Source organism: Mastacembelus armatus, chromosome 19 (genome assembly GCF_900324485.2).
Source record: "Mastacembelus armatus chromosome 19, fMasArm1.2, whole genome shotgun sequence".
NCBI classification, from domain to species: Eukaryota; Metazoa; Chordata; class Actinopteri; order Synbranchiformes; family Mastacembelidae; genus Mastacembelus; species Mastacembelus armatus.
The window spans coordinates 8,638,611-8,664,585 of record NC_046651.1 but is presented as its reverse complement, the minus strand read 5'-3'; the positions used below and the strand labels follow the sequence as shown (position 1 = coordinate 8,664,585).

The following is a 25,975-nucleotide window of genomic DNA, read 5'->3' as shown; positions in this document are numbered from 1 at the left end:
ACCCCAAAGGCACAGGGAGTGCTCTGGTTACGCGCCGCCGTGTGTGTATGTGTGTGCATTGTTTCTACTTACCTGTCTTTATATGTCACAGAAAGAGGTGAGGTGAAGAGCTTAGAATAAAGAGCAGAGGCAGAGAAAGGCTGGATTATACACATGGCAGGTTAGAGAAAGGCAGAGAGAGGAAAGGAGAGGATGGGAGGAAAGAGCGACAGGGAGAGGCTTAAGATTACAGCACTGAGCACTCTTTGTTGCTGGGTGCAGTTGTGATGGATGGTTTATGTATAGGGAAACAGTGAAGGAGTCCTTCAGAGTACTACCATAAAATCTGCAGGACCGCTGAGGATGTTCTTCTTCACTGATCAAACCTGCGTCTGACAAACGAAAAACCTGGACTTCAAGGAGGGTGAGGAAGAAGAAGGTCAGTGCGTTCAGTGTGATCCAAAGATATTAGGCAATGAAGGGGCAAAAACAAAATCCCAGGGAAGTCTAGTCATGGGGTACCAAAGCCCTGAGCCTTCAGGGTGAATAGCAAGTCAAGCAAGGAGAGGAGTGAAGCTGGACAAGAGAGCACTGTTCAACAGGAGGGAGAGGGTCAGCTGCAGAAGTGGAGATAAGCGTTTGAGGACAAAATTGGTCTACTGAGAAAGAGAGGTTGACTGAAGGGAGATCAAGGTTGACTCAGGTCTTTGCTGCCTCTAACCTGATTAGGGAGAAGAGGGGCGGCATTGAAGGCAAGCTGGGAGACCCGGTCAACAGAACGTGAGAGCCAGCAAGAGGAGAAGAAAAAGAGAAACAATTACAAGGGGACACTTGGTGGAAGGAGCCTCTTAAATCTGGGAACTGGTATTAAAGCCACAGAAACTGCAGAGGGGAAGCCACAAAACCACAGTAAGTAAATTAGGAGGCTGTGGCTCGAAAACTATATAAAGAAGCTGTGGGTGAAGGAAGGAATTTGTGGTCATGGGAGTGCTTTATGTACTATTCCTTAATGAATTGATTACTTGTCTTTAAGGGGTTTTCATTCCATTATGCTCCATGACATCACTTCCTTCCTTATGTTTCACCTCTTTAAAAACTCCTTATTCCAGCTTGTTTAGGCAAAGTTCTCACGTCTGCTGTTTAACCCTCTCTTACCCAGTCCTCCTCAGCTCACCTGTCTGACCCTTTGTTCTCTTCTGAATCCACAGTTGAAGATGCCAGCTAATGGGAACCTTCCCTTAAAGCTGCAGTTTGGTCTAATCAACTATGAGGGTCGATACCTAACTGCTGAGGCCTTTGGCTTCAAGGTGCAGTTGAAGATACTGGGTTGTAAAGAGCCATGTATTTTTATGAAGTTAAGGTTAGTTTTATATAATATTAGGATGATAAACGTTTGTGGTCTGTATTTCTCAGGTGAATGCATCAGCTCCCAGCCTAAAGAAGAAGCAGATATGGACTCTAGAGCAGGACTCTCAAGACACCCAGGTAATCTACTTGCGCAGCCACCTGGGGCGCTACCTGGCTTCTGACAAGGACGGGAAGGTCACCTGTGAGGCCGATGGGCACAATTCAGACTGCCGCTTCCTCATCGTGGCTCAGTCAGATGGTCGCTGGGCCCTACAGTCTGAGCAGCACCTCCGTTTCTTCGGTGGCTCTCGGGACTACCTGTCCTGCTTTGCCCAGGTAATCACTGATGCCGAGCTATGGGCAGTGCACCTGGCTCTACACCCACAGGCCAACCTGCTGTCTGTGGCCCGCAAGCGTTATGCCCACCTCTCCATAGAGGATGGGGAAATCGCTGTGGATCTGAACATTCCCTGGGGTGTGGCAGCACTCCTGACCCTTGTCTACCTAGACGGGAAGTACTGCCTAAAGACCTGCGACAGCCGCTTCCTCAGCAACGATGGGAAGCTTTTAACACAGAGTGGGAGGGCCACAGCATACACGCTGGAGCTGAAGTGTGGCAAGCTGGCCTTTAAAGACTGTGAAGGAAAGTACTTGTCTCCCATGGGTCCTACGGGGACCCTGAGGTCTGGACGCTGCTCCAAGCCAGGCAAAGATGAACTGTTTGACCTGGAGGAGAGTCACCCACAGGTGGTTCTGATGGCAGCCAATGGGAGATATGTCTCCATAAGACAAGGTAGGAAAACAAAGACACATCAGCAGGACATGATGTATATGCACAAATCTAAATGCAAGCTGCAACACTCTTAGCTTCCTATATTTAATAAGGTCCTGTAGAGAATCTCAAAAGTCTGATTGAATGGACAAAGGTTGACCTTGGTGCCACTGAGGTTGGTCATGTGAGCTTTTAGATGACACTGAACTACAAACATACAGTCCACAGTGAAGCAGCAAATACTACTGCAGTTAATACTACTGGCCCATTTACAGTTTATACTGTGCACTGATACTCCCGAGAAAACTGAGATTACAGTTCACAGGAAGCACATTACCTTGTGGACATGCTGAATATGCATGGATAAGGGAATGGGCCACTCTCTCATGATTGACAGCTGATACGGAATGCATGGTAATTCTGGGTAATGCGGTCTGCACACCACCATGCATCGACGCTGGATAGTTGCATCTTTCCAGGAAAAGAAGATAGATGAGTCTGATAGGGGGGACTGTCTGTGAGACCTGATACGAATACGTCATTTGTTTTGCAGCAGATTTAGATTAGCCCACTGGTCAAATGACAGATTTATTGTGCACCCTGTTGGTAAAAACTGATATTGATATCTGAATAATAATTTGCAATGGATTTTATGATTTTTAATGTAGTGGTAAAATAAATGTTGTCAGGGAAGGTGTTATTCTTGAAATATTGACAGCCCTGTGAGAATGCAGTAAAATACAATAGAAAAGGTAAGGCATTGTTTTCCCATTCTTCTACCAAATAATCATATATGGTGATCTTTTTTGAAAATGCCCCTGCACTCCTTCTGGCTGTGTTGGTTACTGTTGGAAATACTCAACACATTCAGGCCTTACTGAAGCTGCCTTCTGAAACAGCTGCTTGTAACCTATATGCTGTACCATAATGCTCTGTTGATACTGTATTATGTATTTACTCTTCAGTCTTGTGTCAGAGCCACTGGAGTGTGTTATTTGATCAGCATGAAGGCATGCCACCATGCTACTGTACTGATGGATTACACTGCTCCACATTGGCTTCAGAGTTATTACTTCTCAAAAGCAAGGCTGTGTTTCTTTGATCGGTGAAAAAAAACTAGAACAATTGCAATTGTGAGTGTCATGCTACGTCTAACCAACAGAGCACTAAAAGGACCAAGTGTTCAGTGGTCGAGGGTTGAATCGGTTTGCTGGTCAGGAAACTGGATTTGGGGTGGATTAGTCTACAACAACAGCACTTGTCAGCATACTTTTCCATGGCACTCATTCGCAGGCTGCAGATTCGTGTCTGCATGGTCAAGTTACTTCAGCCCTCGGTGCTGTAACTGAATCTTTAGCTGCTCATTGTCCCTGGTTTTCTGTGGGAACTGCAGGCAGAAACCAAATGTCTGGGAGCACTGCAAACCGATTGGCTGAAGGGAGGGAGAAATGTTGCGGCGTATGAAACACATATAGTTTGTGGAGAACTACATGTGCATGTAACATCACATACTCACGCTCACATGTTTCTGTTACCCTGTGCCTTCGATAACTCTTTCTTTCTCTCTCCTCTCTTCCCACACTTGTTCTGCACAAACGCTTTATCTTTCTCCGACACACTCGCCCCCACACACAACCATGCTGCGGCGAGTGGTGAGGTAAGGTGTGTTGAATTATTGATGAAGTTGGCCCCTCGTTCCTGGAAGGCGAGGGGGAGTCTGCTTTCAGAAACTCAAGCTCCCTCTCACTGGGGGCCGTAGCTTCAACTCCACAAAGTTCTGCTCTGTAACCTGCTAATCTACCCTGGCTCCATCAGATGACAGCACATAACTCCACAAGATTAATTTTTTTTTGTCATCACATTTTATTTTATTTTATTTGTGGGTTTTCCAGTTGAAGTTTCAGACTCAGACCTGCTTCTTACCTAATTTGCACCTTCTGGGATAAACTGAAGCAACAGCAGCTCAGCAATGACCAACTCTTCATACCATCAGACTGCTTGACATTAGATTTCCAACTTTCCAGCAATTTGATCATTATGTTACAGTGTAAACATGGTAACACTGAATCTACTGAGCAGGGGAGAATGGATGATATTTTACATCTGAACAAATCAAAAGACTGAATTATTGCATCAGACTATAAGTGAGAAGTACAAAATGGAATCTTTATCTTGCCGAGCAGCCATGTTGGCTATCTGTATTAAAATGATACACGGTACAGTCTTTGTACACAGCAACACAATGCAATTTTAGATTTTCTCTGTCTGTGTGTGTGTGTGTGTGAGTGTGTGTGTGTGTGTCAGCTCTGAGGGTGCAGCTGAGCCCTGCCTGCCTTAACATGTCATGTAGATTTGTCATTGTGTCTCTCATCACCTTTCTGTGTTCTTCAGCTCTAAGTGGTCCACCCTGCCCTGAAAGCGTGATGATAGTCCAAAGACACATACTTTCCATTAACACACATGTGACTATGCACACACATACACAGTGCATACTCACTTAAGGATACACATTGCATGGATACACTAAGTGTGCTTAAGTATCCATGCACAGACACTCACACACAGTCCAGGAAAAGATAAGAGAAGAAAAAGTGAAAGGACTGAAATCCCCCCCCAAAAAAAGAAAAGAAGAAAACAGAAAACTAGTGTTGTGAAAGATGAAGGACTGGGAGAAAGGGGAAAACAGGACAGGGGGATAGTGGCATTAGCTTACCATTAATAATAGATGTCAGAGCCATCTATCGCTGATGGATTAGCCAGGACTGCTCTACTTGCAGCCTGCAGGTAGGACAACACCGGAAAGTGGAGCTGATCCAAAATGTGGCACTAGACTACCTGTGTGTGTTTGTGCAGACCCACCAGGGAGTGTACTGAGCTCTGCTGCATAGTTTATTAGGGATCGTGGCTATGACGACAACATCTTTTTTCATATGCTTGACCAACTATTGTGTCGAAAATGGTCACCACCGCAAGGATTGATATCCTCAGATTGCAGGCTTGGATTTCAGCATATCCAATCTCTTTCTCCCATGTTCTCAGGTTCTTTCCCTTCCTCCATCCTTTTTCCTCTGCTCTCATCTATCAGCTGTGAGGTCCCAGCTGAGCCCTTTCTGAGGATCATTTCTGGGTTGAATTAGTGTGAAATGGACACATGGAATAGGTAGACAAAGCATGACATTAAGTCGGGATGAGAGAGAGCGACATTGATGGGCCCCTAGGCATGGGTGTAGAGTGGAGGGGCAGAAATTTATGCTTCAAATGCACTTGAGATCAATGATAATTTAACCAGTTGTAAGATCTCATGATACCTAGTTTATCAGGTGTGAATTAGATGTGATTAAAGCGTCACAGCAGCTCAGTGACCATGACATCTTTGTCACATGTCACCCGATTTCCCTCTCCTCCAGTTTTTATGGTTGGATATTGAATGTGAGCAAAGCACTCCGAACGAATCTTAAAACAGGCGGGATTTATGCTGTCATAGGCAAACAATGATAAAAATGTGTATAGAACTTCTTTATGTTTAATCTATAAAAATGACATTAAGCCAGGCCCTACAGACTGGTAGATACATGCACATTTGACTTGTATTATGCAAATGTAATATATATGTAGACCTACATGCATTCATTGCTAGTCTAATGCATTGGTCTTTGAAATCCCTGTTTAACAGCTTCGAATTACAAAACGTTATGTTTCTACACTTTGTAAACCACCTACAGGCTGATAAGGGCTGAGTTACATTAATTTTGAGTCTGTAACATACTATCATTAAGTAATGCAGATACCTCTTATATTTTTTAGTGTGTTCTCCTTATGTGTCATCATCTGTGGGTCCGTTAGCTCATGAATAGAAAGGGGCCAGTAATTATCTGTACATCCTTCTAAGTGTGGACCATAAAATCCTCTGGTCTTTTCTTGTTTTGACTTAATTCTTGTATTGAGGGGATTGAGGGATTGGTCGGGTAGCACTTGAAAGCTGATTATATCAGAGCCCCACTGTGCGGAGGGGACAGATAGGCAGGGCTGGAGGTGGGCTGATGGCGGGAGGTGGGGGTGCAGAGGGTCAGGGGTAAGGAAGGAGAGATGGGGGAAGGGAAGCAGTAAAAGAAGGATGACCGTAAAAGAGAGTAGGGAGAGATAAGCAAGAGGTGAGGCACACAAATCAGCTCTGTTAAAGGATTAAATGTATTGGGATGTACGTAATTTGGGATTTAGCCCTCTGCAGTCTGTCTGTTGGTGATGTGAGCAACTGTTTCCTTTACTGTCAACAATGATGATAATGTTAATGCTGGGAGAAAATACTCCATTGGACTGATTCAGTGTCAGGGTTTGTTAAATTTGCTAAAACAGTATTCAAACTGGAATGAGGTAAGTACTAAAGTGCCATCTGAACTTCGAAGCCAAACCACCCACCAAAGCAGAGAGGGAAGTCTGTCTGTGTGTGTGTGTGTGTGTGTGTGTGTGTTTCTGACACCATTTGTTTTCCATCTGTCAGTAATGAAAATGTTGAAATAACTGGTTTCTATAAAATGTTTGTCAGTCAAATGTGTGATTTTGTTTTGGGTGTTTGGGGGGGGCTCAGTGTGGTAGCTGATACATACTGTGGTGAGAAATATGCATTTTATCTGCTCTCTAAGATTTTCCTGCTTGGCCATGATAACTGCATTTATTTTGTGTGTTGTCTATGCTGTCCATAAATGCAACCAGAAGCCCAATCAGTAAAACTGTATCTACCCTCAGGTATGCATGTGCTTGCTTGGCTTGTCAAATCAAGGGCACAGTTTAAGACAGATCCCCTTAAAAATAACGTACCATCCCAGGATCAGACGTGATTACCAACTCTTTCATGCTGGGCCAAGATAAACACAACAGTACCACCTGATTAGCACACTGCTATGTGTGTGGGTTTGGACAAGCCACTGGGAATCCAGAGAGTAATACAAAACATCTGCAGAGGGATCTCCTTTAGTTACAACTGCCAATACTACTTCAACCATCATGTGCTCAAGTCTTAAGCGTTGTACATCTTATGCAAGACATATTTTTTCCATTGATAAATCAGAAGTAATGTCAATAAAAACTGTGAGATGCAGTTTATAGATGAATCTATTAAAATGCTGAAAACTTTTCAGGTTTCCGTCCTAAAGCATTAAAGTCACAATGTGTGTTCTGCGCCCCCACTCTGCCCCTAGGAGTCAGCCTCGCAGCCAATCAGGAAGATGAGACGGACATGGAGACATTTCAGATGGAGATAGACAAGGAAACCAAGAAATGCATGTTCCGCACCAGCCAAGGGAACTACTGGGCCCTGGTGGCCCACGGAGGCATTGAGAGTACTGCTACTGACGTGTGAGTGAAGGCTCCTTTGTTAGATGATGTGAAATCTGACTTAAACTGACAGAATGACAATAATAGTTATAGATGCTTGTTTATTTGAGATGTAGTAATAGCATATAGTGATACGTCTGGTTTGTACATCATCTCTCTAAATTCATCTTAGTAATCTAGCTCTCTAAAATACAAACTTCACTCTAATGTAGTTGACCTGCTTTACTTTCTTTAGTCTTGTATTAGTGCTCAACAAGTAAGCAAAATATTTCCAAGAGCACATCAATGCAGGGAAAGTCTCACCTTCCCTCTTGTGATGCTCAACTGCAGGTCAGCAAATACCATGTTTGCAGTGGAGTGGCTTGGCCACAAGGTGGCACTAAAAGCCAGCAATGAAAAATACATCTGCACCAAGAAGAATGGTCAGCTCCTGGCTGTCAGTGACTCCATAGGTATAAGAGTGTTTGTCTGTTTATACCCATCCTTCCATTCATGTACCTCCTCCCTAACAACTCTGCTCTATCATTCTCAGGCGAGGACGAGCAGCTCACTCTGAAGCTGATCAACCGACCGATGCTGATCCTTAGAGGGGAGAACGGCTTTATCTGCCACCACAGGAACTCCAACACACTGGATGCTAACAGATCAGTCTATGACATTTTCCCTCTGCAGTTCAGTAACGGGGCCTACCATATTAAAGGTCTGGATATACACAGTCAAACAACCAGCTGGAAACAGCAAGAATGCTTAATTTTTCTGTTTGTCAACTCTTGTGTGTTTGTCTTTGAGGTTTCCTAGCAGTAGGTTTTTACTTTATCTGGCTTTGTGTGTTTGCTGTAAATCCTGCAGGTGTGGATGGCCGGTTCTGGTATGTAAACAATGCCGGGCTGGTGTGTTCAGACGGTGAGGCCCCTGAAGATTTCACACTGGAGCTCCTGGAGCACGGTCGCCTCGCCATCCGTGCCAAGAACGGCAAATACCTGCGTGGAGACCAAGGGGGCACGCTGAAGGGGGACGGACTCACTTGGAGCAGCTCGGCACTGTGGGAATATTAATAAAGTTCATTATTGGTTTTAACTTGAGGCCTGACCCTAACACTTCTCATTGATGACATGATTTGAACCACTCAACACTTTATTATTTAAAATCAAAATTTGTGGGATTTCATTTAATAATTTTATCCTTCGTGTTGCAAAGAGGCCCAGTAGAGGACTCACAGACTGATATAGGCAGGATGAGGAACTGACCTCAGAAAATCAGCCAAGACAATGAGAAGTGAACAGTTACAAGTAATCACTTGATCTCAGATCTGTTTTTGTGTTGTTCCTTCAGATTTTTTTTTCCAGTAAGCATTTGCTGCAAGATTAAATAAATATGTCTTCAACTAAAGACACAGATAAGTAGATTTCCTCAGTAGTACTTCACACCTGTAAAACCAGGCATCGGTGTTTCTCATTATACAGCTTTATGTCTCCCATAGAAAAATGAGTAGTCTAATTAAAACCTGCTTTCATTTCAAATTTGATCACGAGCATTTTGTTGGCAATAAAATCCAGATGATGGAATTTCATAATTCAAAATTTAGAGAAGAGGTTTGAAACGGGGTCCATGGTTTCGATTTAAATTAAACAGAAAGAGATCCTGCAGATTGTAAGTCACGCTGATTGAGCAGTCTCATCTCTGAGCTCTACCCGTATTCAAAACATATCAAAAGGAAACGTTGGATACGATTGAGTTAGAACAAATGTCTCCTTCAATTGGCACAACTAGCTGTTTGAATGAGCTGAATTCCCACCACATCCCTGCTGTGGTGAGGTTTGTAGAGGACTGTGAAAATAAATGTACTGCTGAAGCTTCTTCTTCATCTGTTAGTGTTGATTTATTGCTGCTGATGTATCAAGGGTCCACTGTTATTCGTCACCGTCATTGTTTGTGGAGGACTTTGATCTTTATTCCTTCCACGCCCTGGTTTACCAGAGATTCGCTGTTGTTTCATGGGTCTGTCGTGAGCTGACTCAGAGGTCACACATTTCAGGACGTGCTACTGCTGTGGCCATGTGGCGACCAGCAGGTTCTAGCTACAGCGTGGTGCATGCAGGCCTTGCTGTCGCTGTGATGATATCAGGAGGTGCCATCAGTTTCTTACCCATCATAGGTGGTTTTCTTTTTTCACTGAGGCTCTCTGCAGGCCTGCCACTGCACCACCAAAAACTGGAAGACTTATCACCGTGGTATGAGCAGCTATTAGTACAGCTATTAGTAAGGTGTAATTTGGATTTTTGCTTTCCTAGTGAGGACAGGAATAAATAAATAGTGACATAATAACAGTCTTGGGTTATTATTCAGGAATGTGATGTATTTCTGACAACGCCACATCACATTTTCTGAATTGATGGCACTGGGGTTTGCATTTCTTAAAGCCTCAGACTCCCAGGGTAAACATCAAAACATGTAAAATTATATTTACTAATACAGCAAATTATGAATTTTAGAAGTAAAGGTTTGTATATGGCTCAACAATTACAGAGCGCATTTTGTAATGAGACTCAGTGTTTAAACTGCTCTTTCATTTAACTGTACTGACCCATCACAGTAAGAGTTTACTGCTCCAGGTGAGGCTCGAACTCACAACCTCGGCATCACTCTGCAGGTTACTGTCTTATAAGTACCACGCGCTGACCGATTGCGCCACTGGAGCCTGATGAGTGGGTCCAATCAGATCTGCTCCCAGGCTGAATTTGGGTGAAGTTTTGCTGGGAGGTGAGAGTTAGGGAAGTGGTCCCTCCCTGACAGAGTTAACTAAACAGGAGAGCCAGGACTCTGCAGTCTGTCCACATCCATATAGTCCCGCAAACAGGTCTCATCAGACAACATGTGAAAAGAGTTGGTGAACTATGAGGGTAATTGATTCCTCATTTGAATAAAAAATGTCCATGTAAGGTTAATGAAAACTTCCTAAAGCATTAAGGCACCTGGTAAATCTCTCACCCACATTGATAAGCCACAAAGTTTACTTCCTGCAGCTACATGTTGTAATCAGTTTGTATGTGATATGTGTCATTTCACCTGCTGCAGGTAAAACTCCACTGATCAGGGTGAGTCCTGAAATCACAACCTCTGTATCCCTGTATTTAGACACCTAGTTACCCATGAGTAATGTGATTATGAGGATTAAGTTGTGACTGGGATTGTGTCTGTTGAGTTATACATCTGGTTTACATTGTTTGACCATCATGGAAAACTTCACTGCTCCAGGTGAGGCTCGAACTCACAACCTCAGCATCACTCTGCAGGTTACTGTCTTATAAGTACCGCGCGCTGACCGATTGCGCCACTGGAGCCTGATGAGTGGGTCCAATCAGATCTGCTCCCAGGCTGAATTTGGGTGAAGTTTTGCTGGGAGGTGAAGGTTAGGGAAGTGGTCCCTCCCTGACAGAGTTAACTAAACAGGAGACCAGGACTCTGCAGTCTGTCCACATCCATATAGTCACACCACATGTGAAAACAGTTGGTGAACTATGAGGAGCTGTTGATGTTATTAGCTCAGCTCCTATATATGACACCACCAGAGGTCACTGTGTGTGAGGTTTAAGGATTTTATGATCAAATCTATTTACTTACATACAGTATATACTGACCTTTGTCTGGGTCTACATTAGTCCATTCATCAGCCCTGTTAAAACCTAGTTCCTTCTTAATTTAAACACTTTCTATTACATCTCAAGGTGGTACTGTGAGATACAATGATATCTATATACAGACTGATACAGGCAGGAAAATTGTAAAAACTGTAAAAAGGAAAATTGATTCCTCATTTGATTGAACAGATTTCTGTGTAATGTTAATGAAAACTTCCTAAAGCATGAAGGCACCTTGTAAATATCTCACTCACATTGACAAGCCACAAAGTTTACTTCCTGTGAATCGTTGTTCAATCAGTCCAAAATGTCAACACGTCTGCAGGATTTAATATGACTTATTGAAACAGCATAAACAAACAACGCCACTGCAGCTTTATCATACATCTGTAACTGCACTGGTTTAGCACACAGCTGGATTTCAAGCAGCTCACGTTTCACCCTTAGGCTTAGGTACACTTAGTCTGACTTCACGACCCTCCCGGTATAGTTTCACCCAAAATCCAAATGGGTGAGAACATCGTTGACGTCGGGCTCCAGTGGCGCAATCGGTCAGCGCGCGGTACTTATAAGACAGTAACCTGCAGAGTGATGCCGAGGTTGTGAGTTCGAGCCTCACCTGGAGCAAGTGGAGTTTTACAGTGGTGGTCGAGGAGAGTAAAATCAAGGAAAGAGCTCATATTCAGCCAGCACAAATCAAACCAATCACATGTCAGCAACTCAATACATGCAGGCATGTAGATGTGGTTCAAATTGATTTTGAGTCATTTCAGTGACTTTGAACATGGCATGGTGTTTGGTGTCAGACAGACTGGACTGAGTGTTTCAGAAACTGTTGATCTACTGGGATTTCCACACACAACCATCCTTAGGGTTTACAGAGACATGGTACAAAACAGGAGGCAGTTGTGTGGATGAAAATGCCTTGTTGATGTCAGAGGTCAGAGAAGAATGGGGCCGACTTATTTGAGATGATAGAAAGTCAACAGTAACTCAAATAACCACTAGTTACAACCAAGGTATGCAGACTACCTCTGAATGCACCACATGGTGAACCTTGAAGCAGATGGACTACAGCACATTGCCTGGTCTGATGACACTTGATTTCAGCTGCGACATTCAGATGGTAGGGTCAGAATTTGGCATAAACAACATGAAAGCATGGATTCATCATGCCTTGTATCAACAGGCTGCTGGTGGTGTAATGACGTGGGGGATATTTTCTTGGCACACTTTGGGCCCCTTAGTACCAACTCAGCATCGTTTAAACACTACAGCCTACCTGAGTATTGTTGCTGACCTTGTCCATCTCTTGTCCTGATGGGTATTTCCAGCAGGATAAAGCACCATGTCACAAAGCTCAAATCATCTCAAACAGTTTTTTTTTTTTAAAAACATGACAATGAGTTTACTGTACTCCAATGGCCTCCACAGTCACCAAATCTCGATCCAATAGGACACCTTTGGGAGGTGGTGGAACGGGATGTGCAGCCGACAAATCTGCAGCACGAGCGTGATGCTATCATGTCGATATGGACCAAAACCTCTGAGGAATGTTTCCATCACCTTGTTGAATCTATGCCATGAAGAATTAAGAGTTCTGAAGGCAGAAGAGGGTCCAACCCAGTACTATCAAGGTGTACCTAATAAAGTGGCCAGTGAGTGTATAATACTGTGTGGCAATTTGTTTGTATATTATTGGCTGTCATTTTGTTTGGGAATATGCATGACTGTTTACAAGCTTTAATCAAATGAACTGCTTAATTTTTTCGTTTGCTGATCATCCAATCAACCCCTTACGATCTACCAGCTGTGTGTAAATGTATCCAGTGTTCAGTAGTCCTATGTCATAGTTAGACCTACATGGCGCATCAGGAGACATGAACTGTAAGAGCTTCACCCACTAAGACAGGGTTCCCCCGTATGTTTGAAACATAACGCTGACACAGTCATCATGATATGAAAGTATATTTGCAGTACAAATAATTATGGACATTATTTTTCATTCAGTTGAGAAAACATGTTACATAACAGAGAACAAGAAGCCGATCTGGAAAACAGTGTTAAATTATGAGGAGAGGATTTTCTCTGAGTTCTCGGTAAACACTGAGAAGAGATCGGGTCGTCTGCCCTGTGGACACACCCACGCCAAAAGCCTCTGAGATTCGATTTTGCTGGATCTGTTGTAACAGGCGCTGACATGGAGGGAGGGGGTGGGTATATGAAGACACATGAATAATGTAATGATAACTTCAAGCTCCTAATACACATAATGAAGTACATGCAGGCCTTACCTCAGCACGCTGCAGTGCCTGCCTTATACCTAAACTCTGCACCCTCTTTATGGAAGCGGCTCTTTCAGGAGCTCTGTGCAACAGAGTCTGTGTCAAGGAACCAAGCAAAGATGAAAAGGGAGGAATTTCAAATAAAACTCTTTGTGTTCACCCGAAAGCAGAAACATAAAACAGGTTTCTCAAGCTAGATGAGATCAAGCTGAGTTTGAAATGGTGCAGTGGCTGTGCTGTCTAGATGCAGCTATTATCATTTTAAATAATTAAATTGTGTGTGTGCAGAAAAAAACTAACGCAGCATAAGTTTTTAATAACCAAATAAAACTGTCTGACTTCAGAGCATTAAGACAGCTGCAGCCAGCTCTTTTCTCAGTTCATAGCTTGCACCAAACTGTTTATGTACTTTCCCTTATTCCCCATTTAAATCAAAGGTTCAACTGCTGCATGCTGGTCGATATTTGCAGAAAATTGTACAGTCTTTTGAGTGTGTGTCTACCATAAATCTCAGTATGTGTAAATATGATGTGATGTATTTACTTCAAGGATCACATGGAAGAGTTCAACTTTGCACATGAAGAACAGTGTGTGCACATTGTACCTGTACCCGGTGCAGCACAGCATGGTGCAGTCCACACACTGCTGCTATAGATGAGCTCTCAACCTGAACTTCTACTGCAGTAAGGGGGTCCTCCTCCATTGCACTGTCCATGATATTTACCTGGAGACCAAAGGAGCCACCGCACAAATGACACATATTGAAATATACAGGGTGCATCAGTTTTTCAACATGAAATCTGTGCAGTCCGACAGTGGTTTACCTCTTTTGAAGATATTTTAACTGTGTCTCCACTTGGAGCTTGAGCAAGGACCACTGAGCTGCTGAGAGTAGTCTTGTCTACTTGGTGCTCCATCTTCACTCCTCCATGACCCTCAAACAGCCAGTTCAACAGTGAAATGCAAATATTTTGAGGAGCCAAGTTTGGCCCTTGTGGGTCCATATCTGAGCCTTTCAGTCCCAGTGTATCCCCCAGTAAGTCTGATGACACCCGTACGCTCGCTGAATACTGCTCTTTCACATGCTTTACGACAGTCTCCACTCCTCCCTCCCCTCGTCCACTGCACCTAATCTGGCGTGAATTTAAAAAAGCTTGGATGGTATCGTCTGCATTACTCATGTTGTTTTTATGGGGGACCGTGAGGCTGCTCAGCTGCAGGGTGTGCAACCAATCCACTGTCAGTGAGTTCAAGGGCAAACTGATACAGTTACTCTGTAAGAAAGCAAAACTAGCCACCGCCTCCTCTCCCAGGAGACTTGTGAGCGAGAAGATGAGTGAGGAGTTAACTGTCATGGGGAACGATGACTCACCTGCAGCCCCTAAGGGCAGTGACACTTCCAACGTTTCCCCAGGATGGAGATTGCAGAATGGGAATGAAAAAGTTGTGGAGGAGTTCTCCCCTCCCACGCTGGGAGAATAAGACAGTGGACATATGGTGATGCTCAGTGTCCAGCCTCGTTCCAGAACATAAGGACTTGAATTATCCAGGACACATGTCAGGTTTAAGGAGTCTTTCTGTAGCAGTCTGCTCCATCTGGTAATGGCATGACATCTCATAGGCTTCTCCTCAATGGGAAGATCTTCATTATTTTTCCTGGCTATCAATAAGAAGCTGATGTTCAGCACTTGATTCAGGTGTCTCAGGGTTTGGTTTTTGGTTTTAATGGATATTTTCAGCACTGATGCTCTAAAAAAAACAAGGAAAATTACATTATTTCAACAGAACCGAGTTTAATAAATCTCTACTGTGTTTCATTTAAGTGATATACTGTTTTAAAAGGAGTCGGGTTATTGGGCATACCTGTCACAAACATCCCCAATAGCAGACAGAAGGTCCTTGACGCTACGTCCCACCTGTGTGGACGGCAGTTTGGGTATTCTTGCATCCTTTAACCCCACAGGTAAGGTAATCCTCTGAAGCTGCCCTCTGACAGACAGTGCCAGCAGCTGAACTTCATCTGGTATATAGAGCAAAGTTAGAGTTTAGTGTTCAAGAGTTCAGAGACCCAAGTTTAACAAAAGCAGCACACAGAAACACATAAAGAACACAAGGATAAAGGACAAGGCTCCACCTCATGGAGACCAGACAGTTGTTGTCCATTAGTAACATGCACTTTGCAACTTGACACTGTTCCAAATGAATGGCTTTAATTTAGGACGTAACATACTCATTATTGCCTAACTCTTACAATTTTCAATTGTATGGAAGTTATTTTTCATACAGTAGTGGTATGAATTAAAAGCACTATGAGCAAATGCAGCCAGAAAGAAAGCATTGTATGGTTGGAAAGGCAATCCTTCTCTCACCTGCAGTGCTGCATGGAGGTTCAGCCAAACTGACGACTCTACACACATTTAAACTGCTGGGGCTTTGAAGGGCAGCAGCTGACTTACTGGATGTCTCATCCCCGTCTTGGCCTTCTATCTCAGATGATCGCTCTGAAAGATCCAGCACCAACAGGTCTGAACCGGTGCTGTAGTAAAAATGGTGTTTATCCACACAGCCACAGACCACAGGCCCTGGTACACTCCCCTCAATGAAACCAGCTGTGGCGTATGGTCCCTCTGGCCCTCCCTTGTCTGTTCTAATTAGTACAACTCTCCCTAGTTCACCCACTGCCACCAAACACTGTGCATGCGCCGGACCTGTTTCCATGACAACAGATGCTCCAACAGAAACAACTGGCTGCTCAAGGCTATAGAGGACTCTGAGCTGTGACCCAGGAAGACGCAGAGGGAGGAAACACAGGCGTCCATCTGGCAGGCCACAAACGATAACCGGCGATCTAATGAGGGCGGCATCGATACCAAACAGAAGTTTGAAGAGGACAGGCTCAAGATGGAAGTGGCTGTCGGTTAAAATCGCCTCTGTTGAAGAAGTAGCGCCTGAAGATGCTGGTGTTGTATGACCAGAATGGACACAGGTCAGCACAGGCCTCCTTTTTACTCCCGTCTTTAACTCACTGTCTCCACTGACAACAGCTGAGACCAGTGGCAGACTGAATGAACTAATCATCTCATAGCTGCAGGACTGTGTTTGTTTTGGTGTTTTGTACAGACTCAGCACCCAGGACGCGTCTCGCTGGGAAAGGATGAGGAGTACAGAACCCACAAGTAGCAGCGATAATGCTTCTTCTTCTTCAACAGCAAGAAACTCAGGGGAGATTTTCAGCTCAGCCAGACCAGAGGACACATTAGCAAGAGAATTTTGAGCTCTGCAGAGGAGAAGGGTACAGATAAAGTGTGCAACGGGAGCCGATGATGAACTAGACACTGAATACAAAGAACTTAAAGAGTCTTTGTGTAAAGGTTCATACCTGGACAGCAGCAGTGGTAAGCTGACACAGTAAACTCCACCTCTGCAGGACACATAAAGCAGCTGTTTGTCAGGACTCTCAGCCAGGTCACTCACAGGTCCAGGAAACTGGAGGACAGCCTGCAACAACAATAAACACAGTCACATATTGAAAATGTGACTACAAAGATAATATTTCTTTAAATTATCAGCCTTGAAATGAGCTTTGTTGTGTAGTTGTGTAGTCTGTAGTCAGGTACTTACCGTGAGTTTTCTCTCTTGGGTGCTGAATATATAGACCTCGTCGCTCCCGGTGCAGAGGAAAACAGCTGTCTCAAAGCCTAACCTGAGTCTGGGTACATATGATGGTCCTGAAAAACCAAACTCTGCCCAGGTCTCAACAACACACCGTCCTTCCATCACCGCAACACCGTAGAAAGGTCTACCACCAAGTCTACATGTGTAACGTTAGGCAAGCTATCACTCCCGCCAAACTGCGGGATAATTAAGGTGAAATGTGGAAAAAGTGGACGAGATAATCCTTCACCGATTGTTGACAGTGAATGTGAGGCTTTCACCAAGTTCCGCGCGTCGCGTTTTGGGCCAATAAACTCAAAGAACTACATTACCCATGAAAAAATAACCGGAAGAAGTAACGACAGTTGTGAGTTTGCTATTCACTGCTCAGAATGTGGTCTCTTTGTATAGGACATGTATACCACATGTTCTGTCTTATTAAAAGTATATTTTAACAATGTTTAAGTGTCGTTTTGTTGTATTTGTTTGATATTTAGTCCTCTCGCTCATTAACTTACGGTGGTGGACTTTTACACTACACCTACCCACGAAGAAGAAGTTACGCGCGTCCGTGCGTACGTACGTACCTGCGTGCGTGCGTCCTGGTCCGCCAATGAAAACAGTTGATGTGAACGTGGACGAAAATTTGAAAACGACTTTATCTTTGGGTTGTTGTTCAGGTTTATAATGAGCAAAGCGACGTCTTTAAACATGATGGACCCGTACAGCGACGAGCGCACCAAAATGTACTTTTATGAGAACAGACTAAAAACTTTCGAGGGGTGGCCGTTTAATGAAGACTGCGACTGTACCCCGGAGAACGTGAGTGAGCGGTTGAAACGGTTTACGTTAGTAACTGTTAGCTCGCGAGCTAACGCTAACGTCACACAACAGTTAGCTTAGCTTAGCTTAACTCAGCTTAGCTTTGAAGCGCACACTAAAGATCAAACAATTCAGTCAGACAATACCAATTTAACTTTACGTAGCTATAGCTGCAACTAATTATATGACGTTTTTTCACGTAATTGACTAATCAATTGGACTGCAGAGTTTAAGAAAATGGTTAATAAAGTGGTTGATAGTGACTGTCTTCTCATCACACAACTTGTTTTGTTTCAGTAGTGGCCCCTAAACCCGAATATAGCTACTTAGGTTAACTCGTAGCGACGCGGTAACATACAAAACAGGGCAGCAAATCCCTAACTAAGGATGAAAACAACTGATGTTCACCTAAACTTTATTTTCAACATTGATTAACTTGGAAATTATTTCTACCATTAGTCATTTGGCCTATAAGGTATCACAAATTTGTGAAAAACGTCCATCACATTCCCCCCAGAGCCTTAGGTGACATCTTCATTCATCTTGTTTTATCTGACACAATCCAACCCTTACAGAGATCTGGTGTAATATTGTTTTACTTAGAAAGTTACTGAAACAGTTGTCAGTAGTTAATAATTGTTTGTGGATTTATTGTTTATTTGCATATTGCTTCAGGTAATAAAAAAATGATGGAACCATACAGTTGTTATATGCTGTTTTACCAACTAATCAGATAATTGACCAACCACATTTTTAATGTTCCTGTTACCTGTTTGCACATGTGTTTCTCCAGATGGCCAAAGCTGGCTTCATTCACACTCCTTCAGAAAACAGCCCAGACATCGCCATGTGTTTCTTCTGCCTGAAAGAGCTGGAGGGCTGGGAGCCAGAGGACGACCCAGAGTAAGATAACCACATCATTATGCTTGTGGCCAGAAATCTAGGTTTATTGGTCTAAGAGCAAAATGGAATATAATTCAGCAGGGGAAAGAGACAAATAGCTCACACCATGCAACAACAATTACAGAGAAATCAAATCAGCTCTGAAGTAAAATATATTCACTATATGCATCTTTTATGGAAGTATGCAAGATTCTTTTTTATGTGTTCAGTTTGAAAAACACTGGATCGTAATTTCCATAATGCAATTTAGCATCTTTTTTTTTTTTTTTTTAAACCCTCTCTCCTGGGTAAACAACCATGCTCAGTTTTTAATACAGCCTTTTAAATTTTGTAGCATCCGAGTTATTTCCTCAGATTTAAGGAATCATCTGAATACATATGCAATACAACTGTTTTTGCAGGCGTTCACTGTGTGAGTGTGAACCCCACATCACTAATAAACTTAATTTTAATGTGTAAATCAGTAGAGTGCCTGGAAACGTTAAAACTGACTGGCCAAATATCTGTAAGATGCCACAACGGATTCACAAGCACAATTTTAACTTCCTTTCATATCGTGTGTGTGCATGTATCTTTAAAATGTAATATTTATTGCTGCATTAAGGTTTTCTGTTTTGTTGCCAGAAAGGAGCACAAATCTCATTCACCGTCCTGCCAGTTCATCAACCTGAAGAAGAAAGTGGAAGAGCTTACTGTGGAGGAATTCCTCAAGCTACAGAAGGAGAGGAACAAGTTCATCATTGTATGTTCTTCAGAGGACACCTTCACTTTCAGATCACTCACTCACATAATGCATAGTTTAATCCGCTCAGCATGTTTCTCTAAACAGTTCTTATGTTTTAGACAAATCTGAATTAATTACACAGCAAAACTAATATCTACAAAATGTTAATGAGTTCCTGTGACAACACGAGCCTTTGTCATTATCGCTGATTCTGAATTAATTTCTTCCTCTCGCAGAGCAAATCTTGTAAAGAGGCTGGCACCAAGTTTGAAGAAGCAGCCAAATTAAGAAGAGTAGACATCATCAAGACAGCCATGGGAGAAGAGTGATCTGAGAATACATGCAGCTGAATGAGATGGCTGCTGTGTGAGAGATTAGTTGTATCTGGCAAGTGACTGGTTTTGTTAGTCCTTCCAAATGTTTTATATCTGTCATTTTCTGTTTTTATGTGGTCTTTTTTATATATGTTTCAGATTACCAAATGGTGAATTGTATGAGACTAATTTTTAACAGCTGTGTGTTCTGGTTGGTAATGTTTTAATGTGTAGCAGTCAAAGAGAGGTTTATGCAACCCATATGCCCTTAGGTCCGTGTTAATTCTCCTTTATTTTGCCTTTACCACTGAACTATTTAAAATAAAGCCCTGAGTGTCCCTGTCCACTGTTGTGTTTTTTTTACCAACCGGTAATAAAAACTGCGGTTGTATGAAACCATCCTCATTTTGCCTCTTTATGTTCCGTTATTTTGGTTTTTCACGTCTTGCGTAAACGTGCGCGCCTCCCGAATAAACTCACGTCCCTCCCAGACTGAAGCGGCTGCTCTTCAGTCAGACGTGTGGTCCAGGTGCAGCTCTGTGACTTAGTAAAGTTAAGGGACGGTTTTGGATCATCTGAATTGTGTGTTTTTGGCACGGACGAGCGCGTTGTGGTTGTTTTATGTCCCGTGATAAGCGCGTAAACGTTTGACTGCTGAAGTTAAAACCCATCGTGGTGAATTAACCCTTCGGGATGAAAGTCAGCTTTGGTTCTCTGGTGATCACAGCCGGCGTCTGCGGCTTTCTGAGCTTTGCCTCCTTGGCCATTTCCATCGGTACCGAGTACTGGTACATCATAGAGATGAATCCAAGGAACATGACCGACCTGGAGGACATGAGCCTGCACTCGGGACTATGGAGGATCAACGAAGGTAAGCCTGTGCTTCTCCACTACTTTATTTTCATGATTCTAGTGCCTTTGTAACAAACACACACTTGTTGTAACCCGAGTTATATATGTTGACAAATGACATATGTGTGTATAACTGATTTTTCCTGTAACCTCCAGGAGGGAAAACAAGTCCGGACTCCATTGATTCTTTCACAGCTGATTCCTCCAAATACTCTGAGACTGAACTGCACATGCTGAGTGAGTCTCATCCAGTTTTGATGAAACCCTGTGTTATAACAGAACACACTCTGCTAAAGAGATTTAATTATCAATACAGCCACAGATGCTCCATTATCCATCTGTGTGTGTGTGTGTGTGTGTGTGTGTGTGTACACCCAGGTATGCACAGTGCAGTGGTGGTGGTGCTCCCCCTCAGCCTGCTCCTGCTGCTGTTCGGAGGCACCTGCGGCTTCGTCAGCTCCCTGGCTCGAAGCCCTGTCCTGCTCACTGGCACTGCCTCCTACTTCTTCATCTGCAGTAAGTCGAGATTCAGTCCTTCTCTCTGGTTCCTTGTCACTGTATCCATCTTCAGCTGCAGCGGAGGGGAAGAAATTAGGTGCTGGAGTCAAGCTGTTTCACCTCAGTGCTTGGTGGTGCGGAGATGTTTAATCCAGATGCTGAGGTATTTTAGCATCCTTTCAAGACACTTCGATTAATACTCACTGCCCAGTGGCACTGATGCACCATGTTAAATCAATACCAGTAGTTTACATATTACTACTGGCAACACAACAGCACAAAAAGATGGAGTTCCCATGTAAGCCTTATGGGCAATGCGTTCTGGCAATTACTGTGCTTTTTTGTTTTTATTACATTTAAGATTGTGTTAAACAGCAGACCCCTTGACATTACACATTATTGCTACTACACAAGACAAGAAGGTGCTGATAAAGAGGACTGAAAATATCACATTTAAATAATCAGGATATGGTTACTAGATCACAAACCATAGACAGGCATATAAATACTGTAACAGCAACTTTGCGGCTCCATTTTTTCATATGAAGTTTTAATTGTGTTGATGATGACATCCATGTTCCATCTATACAACTGTTCTTTAATGCACCGAGAAGAAAGTGGAAAACACTGGAAAGCTGTGAAAGGTTCGGTGGAACACAGAACGTGGTGGTACAGCAAAGCCATGTGGTTAATGTGAGCAGACGCTAACCCTTTACGTGCAAGGCTTAAACTGACCTCAGTTATAGTTAATGATCTCATGTGGGCAGAGGCACTGAAGCTTATTACCATCCAGGATTGACTGGCTGTTTAATTTGGCCATATTGGTTGTGTGTGTGTGTAGATGCTCTTCCTTCTGTTACATCAGAAGTGCTTCATCCTATACTGCTGGATGTGTTATGGAAGATTTTATTGGTCTGCAGGGTGACACAACAATGAAGCTAAATTGCTTTTGAAACTACTGCATCCCAAATTTGCATCCGTGTAATGTGCCCTGATTCATTTCTTACTGTCCATCATGTCACAGTGGTTGCTTGGGGCAGGTGAGGATAACACTTGTAAGGTCTCCTAAAACCTGCACCCACTGAAACCTCAACAGTTTATGTGATTATAAAGGCAAAATATAAAATAGAAGCAGCAGAACTAAACGCACAAAGAACGTACTGTACCATATATCATTCAGAAGTTTATAAAAGAAAGTACCTGAGAGTCAAAGTAAACCACTGGTATGCTATAAAAATACGCAACAATATAAAGATCTTGACAATATTAGTAGGCTCTTAAATGTTTTGAATAAAAAATACACTGCACATTTAAATATGTTGCCTATTTCTTATCTTTTATTGTTCAAGGTGATGAGTTCATATCTGACTTCTCTTGCTGAACCTTGAAAACATATATATGGGCTGAAACTGAGGAATCCACCATCTGTTAAGACCACACAAATTTAATCAAGCTCAGAGAAAATAAGATTAAGACAACAGTCATAATATTGCAGCTGCCCAGGTAACCTGTTAACTTGATTATCTGATCCAAATGAATGTCATAGTTTTGAGTAAAGCATAATCCAGTTAACAGAGGTGGCTTACTGCAGTGATTACACAGGACTCTGGGAGCGTGTTTTAACTCTGTGCCGCATAACGTAATGAACAGTGTGTTTGCAGATAAACAATACTTGTTTTAGGTCAAAAACAAGAAGTGTTCATGTTACAGATAAATTACATGCAGCTGCTTGTGCTATGATGTTGTAGAGATTTATAAAGAAGACTAGCAGAGACACTAATGAAGTCTCCTTTTCCTATTCCTGCTATTTGACTATCGAACAAATCAAGTAAATTTGGGTTATTTAGAGAATTAACCATGTTAATGCTATTATGTTAATGTGGGTATTTGGAGTAATCACGTTATTTGTGTGCACATAAACGCGGTTCCAGAACATCTGGCAGAGCTTTTTGATCTGAACCTTACGACCTGCATGAAGAGGACCTTGTGATAAATAAACACTTACTTTAGGGAGAATTTTATTGTCTGCCTTTAATAATCAGCACATGCTAATGTGTGGAGTACAATAAAAGCCTGGATTAGATCGGACTGGCCTTGTGAACTTGTTGATTCCCAGCCTGGCTTTAATTATTTCTTATGTTCTGGTGTCTGTGTTGCCTCCTATATCATCCTGTCTGCCATTTAGCTTCTTTTGCTGTTAAAATAACATTTCTGTTTGACTTTTTGATTCTGGAGTATTTGTCAATCTCATACCTGAGCATGTAACCTCAATGTGTTGTTGATAAACCATCAACACAAACAGGAACTCTCCACAGACCTCCATGATCAAAGGTATACTAAACCATTTCAAAGTGCTGTGTGTTTCTAGGAGCTCAGTGACCTTGATAATTAGAAAAATGGAAGAAGCTTGTAGAGATTAGAAGCTGTAATTGCTTCTAGAGAGTCCTGAGTTAAGGGACTAAATACTTTTGAAATGAGAGATTTCAGCTGTTTTTTTTTTTTTTATGTGCCAAAAATACCTAAAATATGTTTTCACTTTGTCAGTATGGGTTATTGAGCATAGAACATATGATCGTTTTTTTTTTCATCTATTTAATTTTATCCATTACATCTACAAGACAACAAAGCAAAGCAAAAAAAGTGAAGGCCACTGTGTACGTATAACTGATAACAACCAATAATCTGAATTCTGTGTTAATTGCTTTGTTCTAATGTCTTCGTTCTAATGTTGGAGCTACTTTCCCCACCAACCATTAAACAGCCTAATGAGTGTTTGTCCCTGCAGGGCTGTTCCACTGTTTCCCCTCATGTTCAACGTAATTGACATTCTCAGGCAGATTTTGTCTGAAAAGCATTTACAGAGTGCTTGCACATTGAAAACTAAACCATGGTTATGACAAGAGCAGAAATAGATACTATGATGGCATTAATATTGTGTAAATTGTAACATGCATTGTAGTGATAACTGATGTATTTGTCTCTGTTACTGTGCCTGATGTCTATATATATATATATAATTATATTTTATTAAAAAAAATATAATATAAAAATAATATATATATATTACAGTAGCAGCAACAGGAGAATGAGGGGTAAAAACAAAATGTTAGTTTTAAAAGTTATGACTTAAAGTAAGCTCCTTCTATTACAGATTAATCTGTGAAATTATTATTGATTAGTCATTAGGTAGTGTTTCCCACGCTGATGTCTTGCTTGTCTCTGCTTTACTATCTGAAAATAGCCCAAACCCTCAGTTTAGTTCAAGAGATGAGATAAAGCAGAAAATGAAGCGGGTCATCTTAGAGTGTATGTGAGGCACCTTCCAGTCTGTTCCTCTGTCTGCCGCGCTCTGCTGCTCTTCACTGTGAACCGCATAAAAATGAGACATGAGATGCAGCTTCCTTGTCATTCTACAGGCTCACAACACCTCGGGGTGTAATTGTAATAAAATGATTATTAGTCCCACCCTGCGTAGCCGCTGCGCTCCACTTGCATCCCCTTAAAACCAATAGCAAGCCGTCACAAGTAACAGGGGTTTCCAATGGCAACTCAGTGAAATTTGTGAGGACTATGTGGGAGTCCGTGTGTGTTTGATGTCTCTGCTCTAACCTCTAGTCTCTGATGACTTGGATGTTTTATAAGCAGATAACACATGCGTCATGTATTTCCTGTCGCACAATGTGATATTTTTGTTGTGATATTATTACTGGGTTTATTGATGAGCTCCCAGCACAGAGCTCTGACTGGTACCAACTTCCACTTTATAGTTGTCGGAGTACAAGTATACAAGTACAAGTATCTGTACATAAATGTATTAAACAAAAAACAAGGATCCAGGTCTAATACCTGGAGAAACCACTTGGATTAAGAGTTTTTAGAAAGCAATAAGTTTAAAATGATGGATGTGAACAGCACTTCTTGCTCTGATAAGACAGGTAGAGAAAATTAGGGCTGTGATGTTTCTGTTTGAACTGATATCCTGTTGTCCCCCAAAATGTTCAGGTTCTGTGTCTCAACTGAATTTGGACACCGATTGCTGATTTAATACTTTTTTCTGGGATTAATGCATCTCTTTCTCCAGGTCAGCTGACCCTGAGCGGGGTGAGCCTCTACATCGTCTACTCGTATAAAGCCCTGGCTGAGACGGAGAAGCTGGTGGGGCCAGAGGGTCTGGCCTATGTCCACACCTCGTTCGGCTGGTCTCTGGGTATGGCGTGGCTGTCCTACAGCCTGGAGCTTCTCACCGCCATACTGCTGCTCATAGCTGCACGAAGGGCCAAGCTGCAGCACTGCAGTCCCACCGTGGCCTGACACAAACCTTCACAGTGGAGGAAGGAGACTGGACTGTGGTCAACTGTATGTGAAAATACAGGTATGTTTGGGTCTCAAACATTTTAGAAGTTTACAGTCTGTAAATATATTCAGATCTGACCTGACATCCTGCTGATTTAGTGGACTCTGAGTTATATTTGACCAATTTTGCCCTCTTGTGGTGAGAACTGAAGTGGCCCCTCATAGCCACTGCCAGAGCACTCGACCATGCTGATTGTCACACAGTAGTAATGTAATCTGTGCCCAGCTTACAATTTTACAAAAGGTTCATGTTTCTTTAAATCTTTAGGTATATTTTTATTTTTTTCAGTGTTTCAAACTTTATTTTGAACTGTTTGTTTTCGAATGTTGACAGTGTTATAACACCATGAGTTTAACCCAAGCTCTTGTGTGTGTCTGTGTGTGTGTGTGTATATATATATATATATACACATCTGTACTTTATAGCTGTTAACATGAGAAGATTAGTTTGTAATACATGCTGGTATTGCTCTAAAAAAAACAAAACTCTACCTTCAGTGATG

The 25,975-nt window shown here is 42.5% G+C and overlaps 4 protein-coding genes and 3 non-coding genes across 8 annotated transcripts; 4 read left to right on the top strand and 3 right to left on the bottom strand.

The window, feature by feature from the left end:
* The first annotated feature begins 1,193 nt into the window (after positions 1–1,193).
* fscn2b (fascin actin-bundling protein 2b, retinal) lies at positions 1,194–8,484 on the top strand. The gene is made up of 6 exons (XM_026315858.1): positions 1,194–1,286; positions 1,393–2,119; positions 7,294–7,450; positions 7,760–7,881; positions 7,962–8,129; positions 8,279–8,484. The coding sequence occupies exons 1-6, from the start codon at positions 1,194–1,196 to the stop codon at positions 8,482–8,484; spliced, it is 1,473 nt and encodes a 490-aa protein (XP_026171643.1).
* Positions 8,485–10,033: 1,549 nt separating this feature from the next.
* On the bottom strand, positions 10,034–10,127 carry trnai-uau (transfer RNA isoleucine (anticodon UAU)). The gene is made up of 2 exons: positions 10,090–10,127; positions 10,034–10,069 (listed from the first exon to the last, which is right to left on the bottom strand). It is a non-coding gene; the product is annotated as a tRNA-Ile (tRNA).
* Positions 10,128–10,676: 549 nt separating this feature from the next.
* trnai-uau (transfer RNA isoleucine (anticodon UAU)) lies at positions 10,677–10,770 on the bottom strand. Its single transcript has 2 exons — positions 10,733–10,770; positions 10,677–10,712 (listed from the first exon to the last, which is right to left on the bottom strand). It is a non-coding gene; the product is annotated as a tRNA-Ile (tRNA).
* An 830-nt stretch (positions 10,771–11,600) lies between these two features.
* Positions 11,601–11,694, top strand: trnai-uau (transfer RNA isoleucine (anticodon UAU)). The gene is made up of 2 exons: positions 11,601–11,638; positions 11,659–11,694. It is a non-coding gene; the product is annotated as a tRNA-Ile (tRNA).
* Positions 11,695–13,019: 1,325 nt separating this feature from the next.
* faap100 (FA core complex associated protein 100) lies at positions 13,020–17,508 on the bottom strand. Of its 2 annotated transcripts, none has more exons than XM_026316385.1 (8): positions 16,974–17,508; positions 16,732–16,850; positions 15,722–16,629; positions 15,216–15,372; positions 14,177–15,101; positions 13,957–14,076; positions 13,362–13,448; positions 13,020–13,262 (listed from the first exon to the last, which is right to left on the bottom strand). In XM_026316385.1, the coding sequence occupies exons 1-8, from the start codon at positions 17,127–17,129 to the stop codon at positions 13,131–13,133; spliced, it is 2,604 nt and encodes an 867-aa protein (XP_026172170.1). In that variant the 5' UTR covers positions 17,130–17,508; the 3' UTR covers positions 13,020–13,130. The 2 variants fall into 2 exon arrangements, 1 of the variants encoding a protein (XP_026172170.1); XR_003296217.1 differs by having other exon boundaries at positions 13,248–13,262; positions 13,362–13,434.
* Positions 17,509–17,610: 102 nt separating this feature from the next.
* On the top strand, positions 17,611–20,115 carry birc5a (baculoviral IAP repeat containing 5a). The gene is made up of 4 exons (XM_026316387.2): positions 17,611–17,828; positions 18,622–18,731; positions 19,356–19,473; positions 19,692–20,115. The coding sequence occupies exons 1-4, from the start codon at positions 17,694–17,696 to the stop codon at positions 19,782–19,784; spliced, it is 456 nt and encodes a 151-aa protein (XP_026172172.1). The 5' UTR covers positions 17,611–17,693; the 3' UTR covers positions 19,785–20,115.
* A 178-nt stretch (positions 20,116–20,293) lies between these two features.
* On the top strand, positions 20,294–25,451 carry tmem235b (transmembrane protein 235b). Its single transcript, XM_026316386.1, has 4 exons — positions 20,294–20,640; positions 20,778–20,858; positions 21,000–21,137; positions 25,201–25,451. Exons 1-4 carry the CDS (start codon positions 20,463–20,465, stop codon positions 25,428–25,430), a joined length of 627 nt encoding a protein of 208 aa, XP_026172171.1. The 5' UTR covers positions 20,294–20,462; the 3' UTR covers positions 25,431–25,451.
* Positions 25,452–25,975: the final 524 nt, after the last annotated feature.

What these genes read in the sequence shown, in the direction of transcription:
- fscn2b (XM_026315858.1), top strand. Translation starts at nt 1,194, where the DNA reads ATGCCAGCTAATGGGAACCTTCCCTTAAAGCTGCAGTTTGGTCTAATC. An exon ending in ATATGTCTCCATAAGACAAG is followed by an intron (nt 2,120 to 7,293) that starts GTAGGAAAACAA and finishes CTCTGCCCCTAG; the next exon opens with GAGTCAGCCTCGCAGCCAAT. An exon ending in CGGGGCCTACCATATTAAAG is followed by an intron (nt 8,130 to 8,278) that starts GTCTGGATATAC and finishes TAAATCCTGCAG; the next exon opens with GTGTGGATGGCCGGTTCTGG.
- faap100 (XM_026316385.1), bottom strand. Translation starts at nt 17,129, where the DNA reads ATGGAAGGACGGTGTGTTGTTGAGACCTGGGCAGAGTTTGGTTTTTCA. An exon ending in ACCTCCATGCAGCACTGCAG is followed by an intron (nt 15,373 to 15,721) that starts GTGAGAGAAGGA and finishes TCTATATACCAG; the next exon opens with ATGAAGTTCAGCTGCTGGCA. An exon ending in TTAAAATATCTTCAAAAGAG is followed by an intron (nt 14,077 to 14,176) that starts GTAAACCACTGT and finishes TTTGGTCTCCAG; the next exon opens with GTAAATATCATGGACAGTGC.
- birc5a (XM_026316387.2), top strand. Translation starts at nt 17,694, where the DNA reads ATGAGCAAAGCGACGTCTTTAAACATGATGGACCCGTACAGCGACGAG. An exon ending in GAGCCAGAGGACGACCCAGA is followed by an intron (nt 18,732 to 19,355) that starts GTAAGATAACCA and finishes TTTTGTTGCCAG; the next exon opens with AAAGGAGCACAAATCTCATT. An exon ending in AGAGGAACAAGTTCATCATT is followed by an intron (nt 19,474 to 19,691) that starts GTATGTTCTTCA and finishes TTCCTCTCGCAG; the next exon opens with AGCAAATCTTGTAAAGAGGC.
- tmem235b (XM_026316386.1), top strand. Translation starts at nt 20,463, where the DNA reads ATGAAAGTCAGCTTTGGTTCTCTGGTGATCACAGCCGGCGTCTGCGGC. An exon ending in ACTATGGAGGATCAACGAAG is followed by an intron (nt 20,641 to 20,777) that starts GTAAGCCTGTGC and finishes TGTAACCTCCAG; the next exon opens with GAGGGAAAACAAGTCCGGAC. An exon ending in GACTGAACTGCACATGCTGA is followed by an intron (nt 20,859 to 20,999) that starts GTGAGTCTCATC and finishes GTGTACACCCAG; the next exon opens with GTATGCACAGTGCAGTGGTG.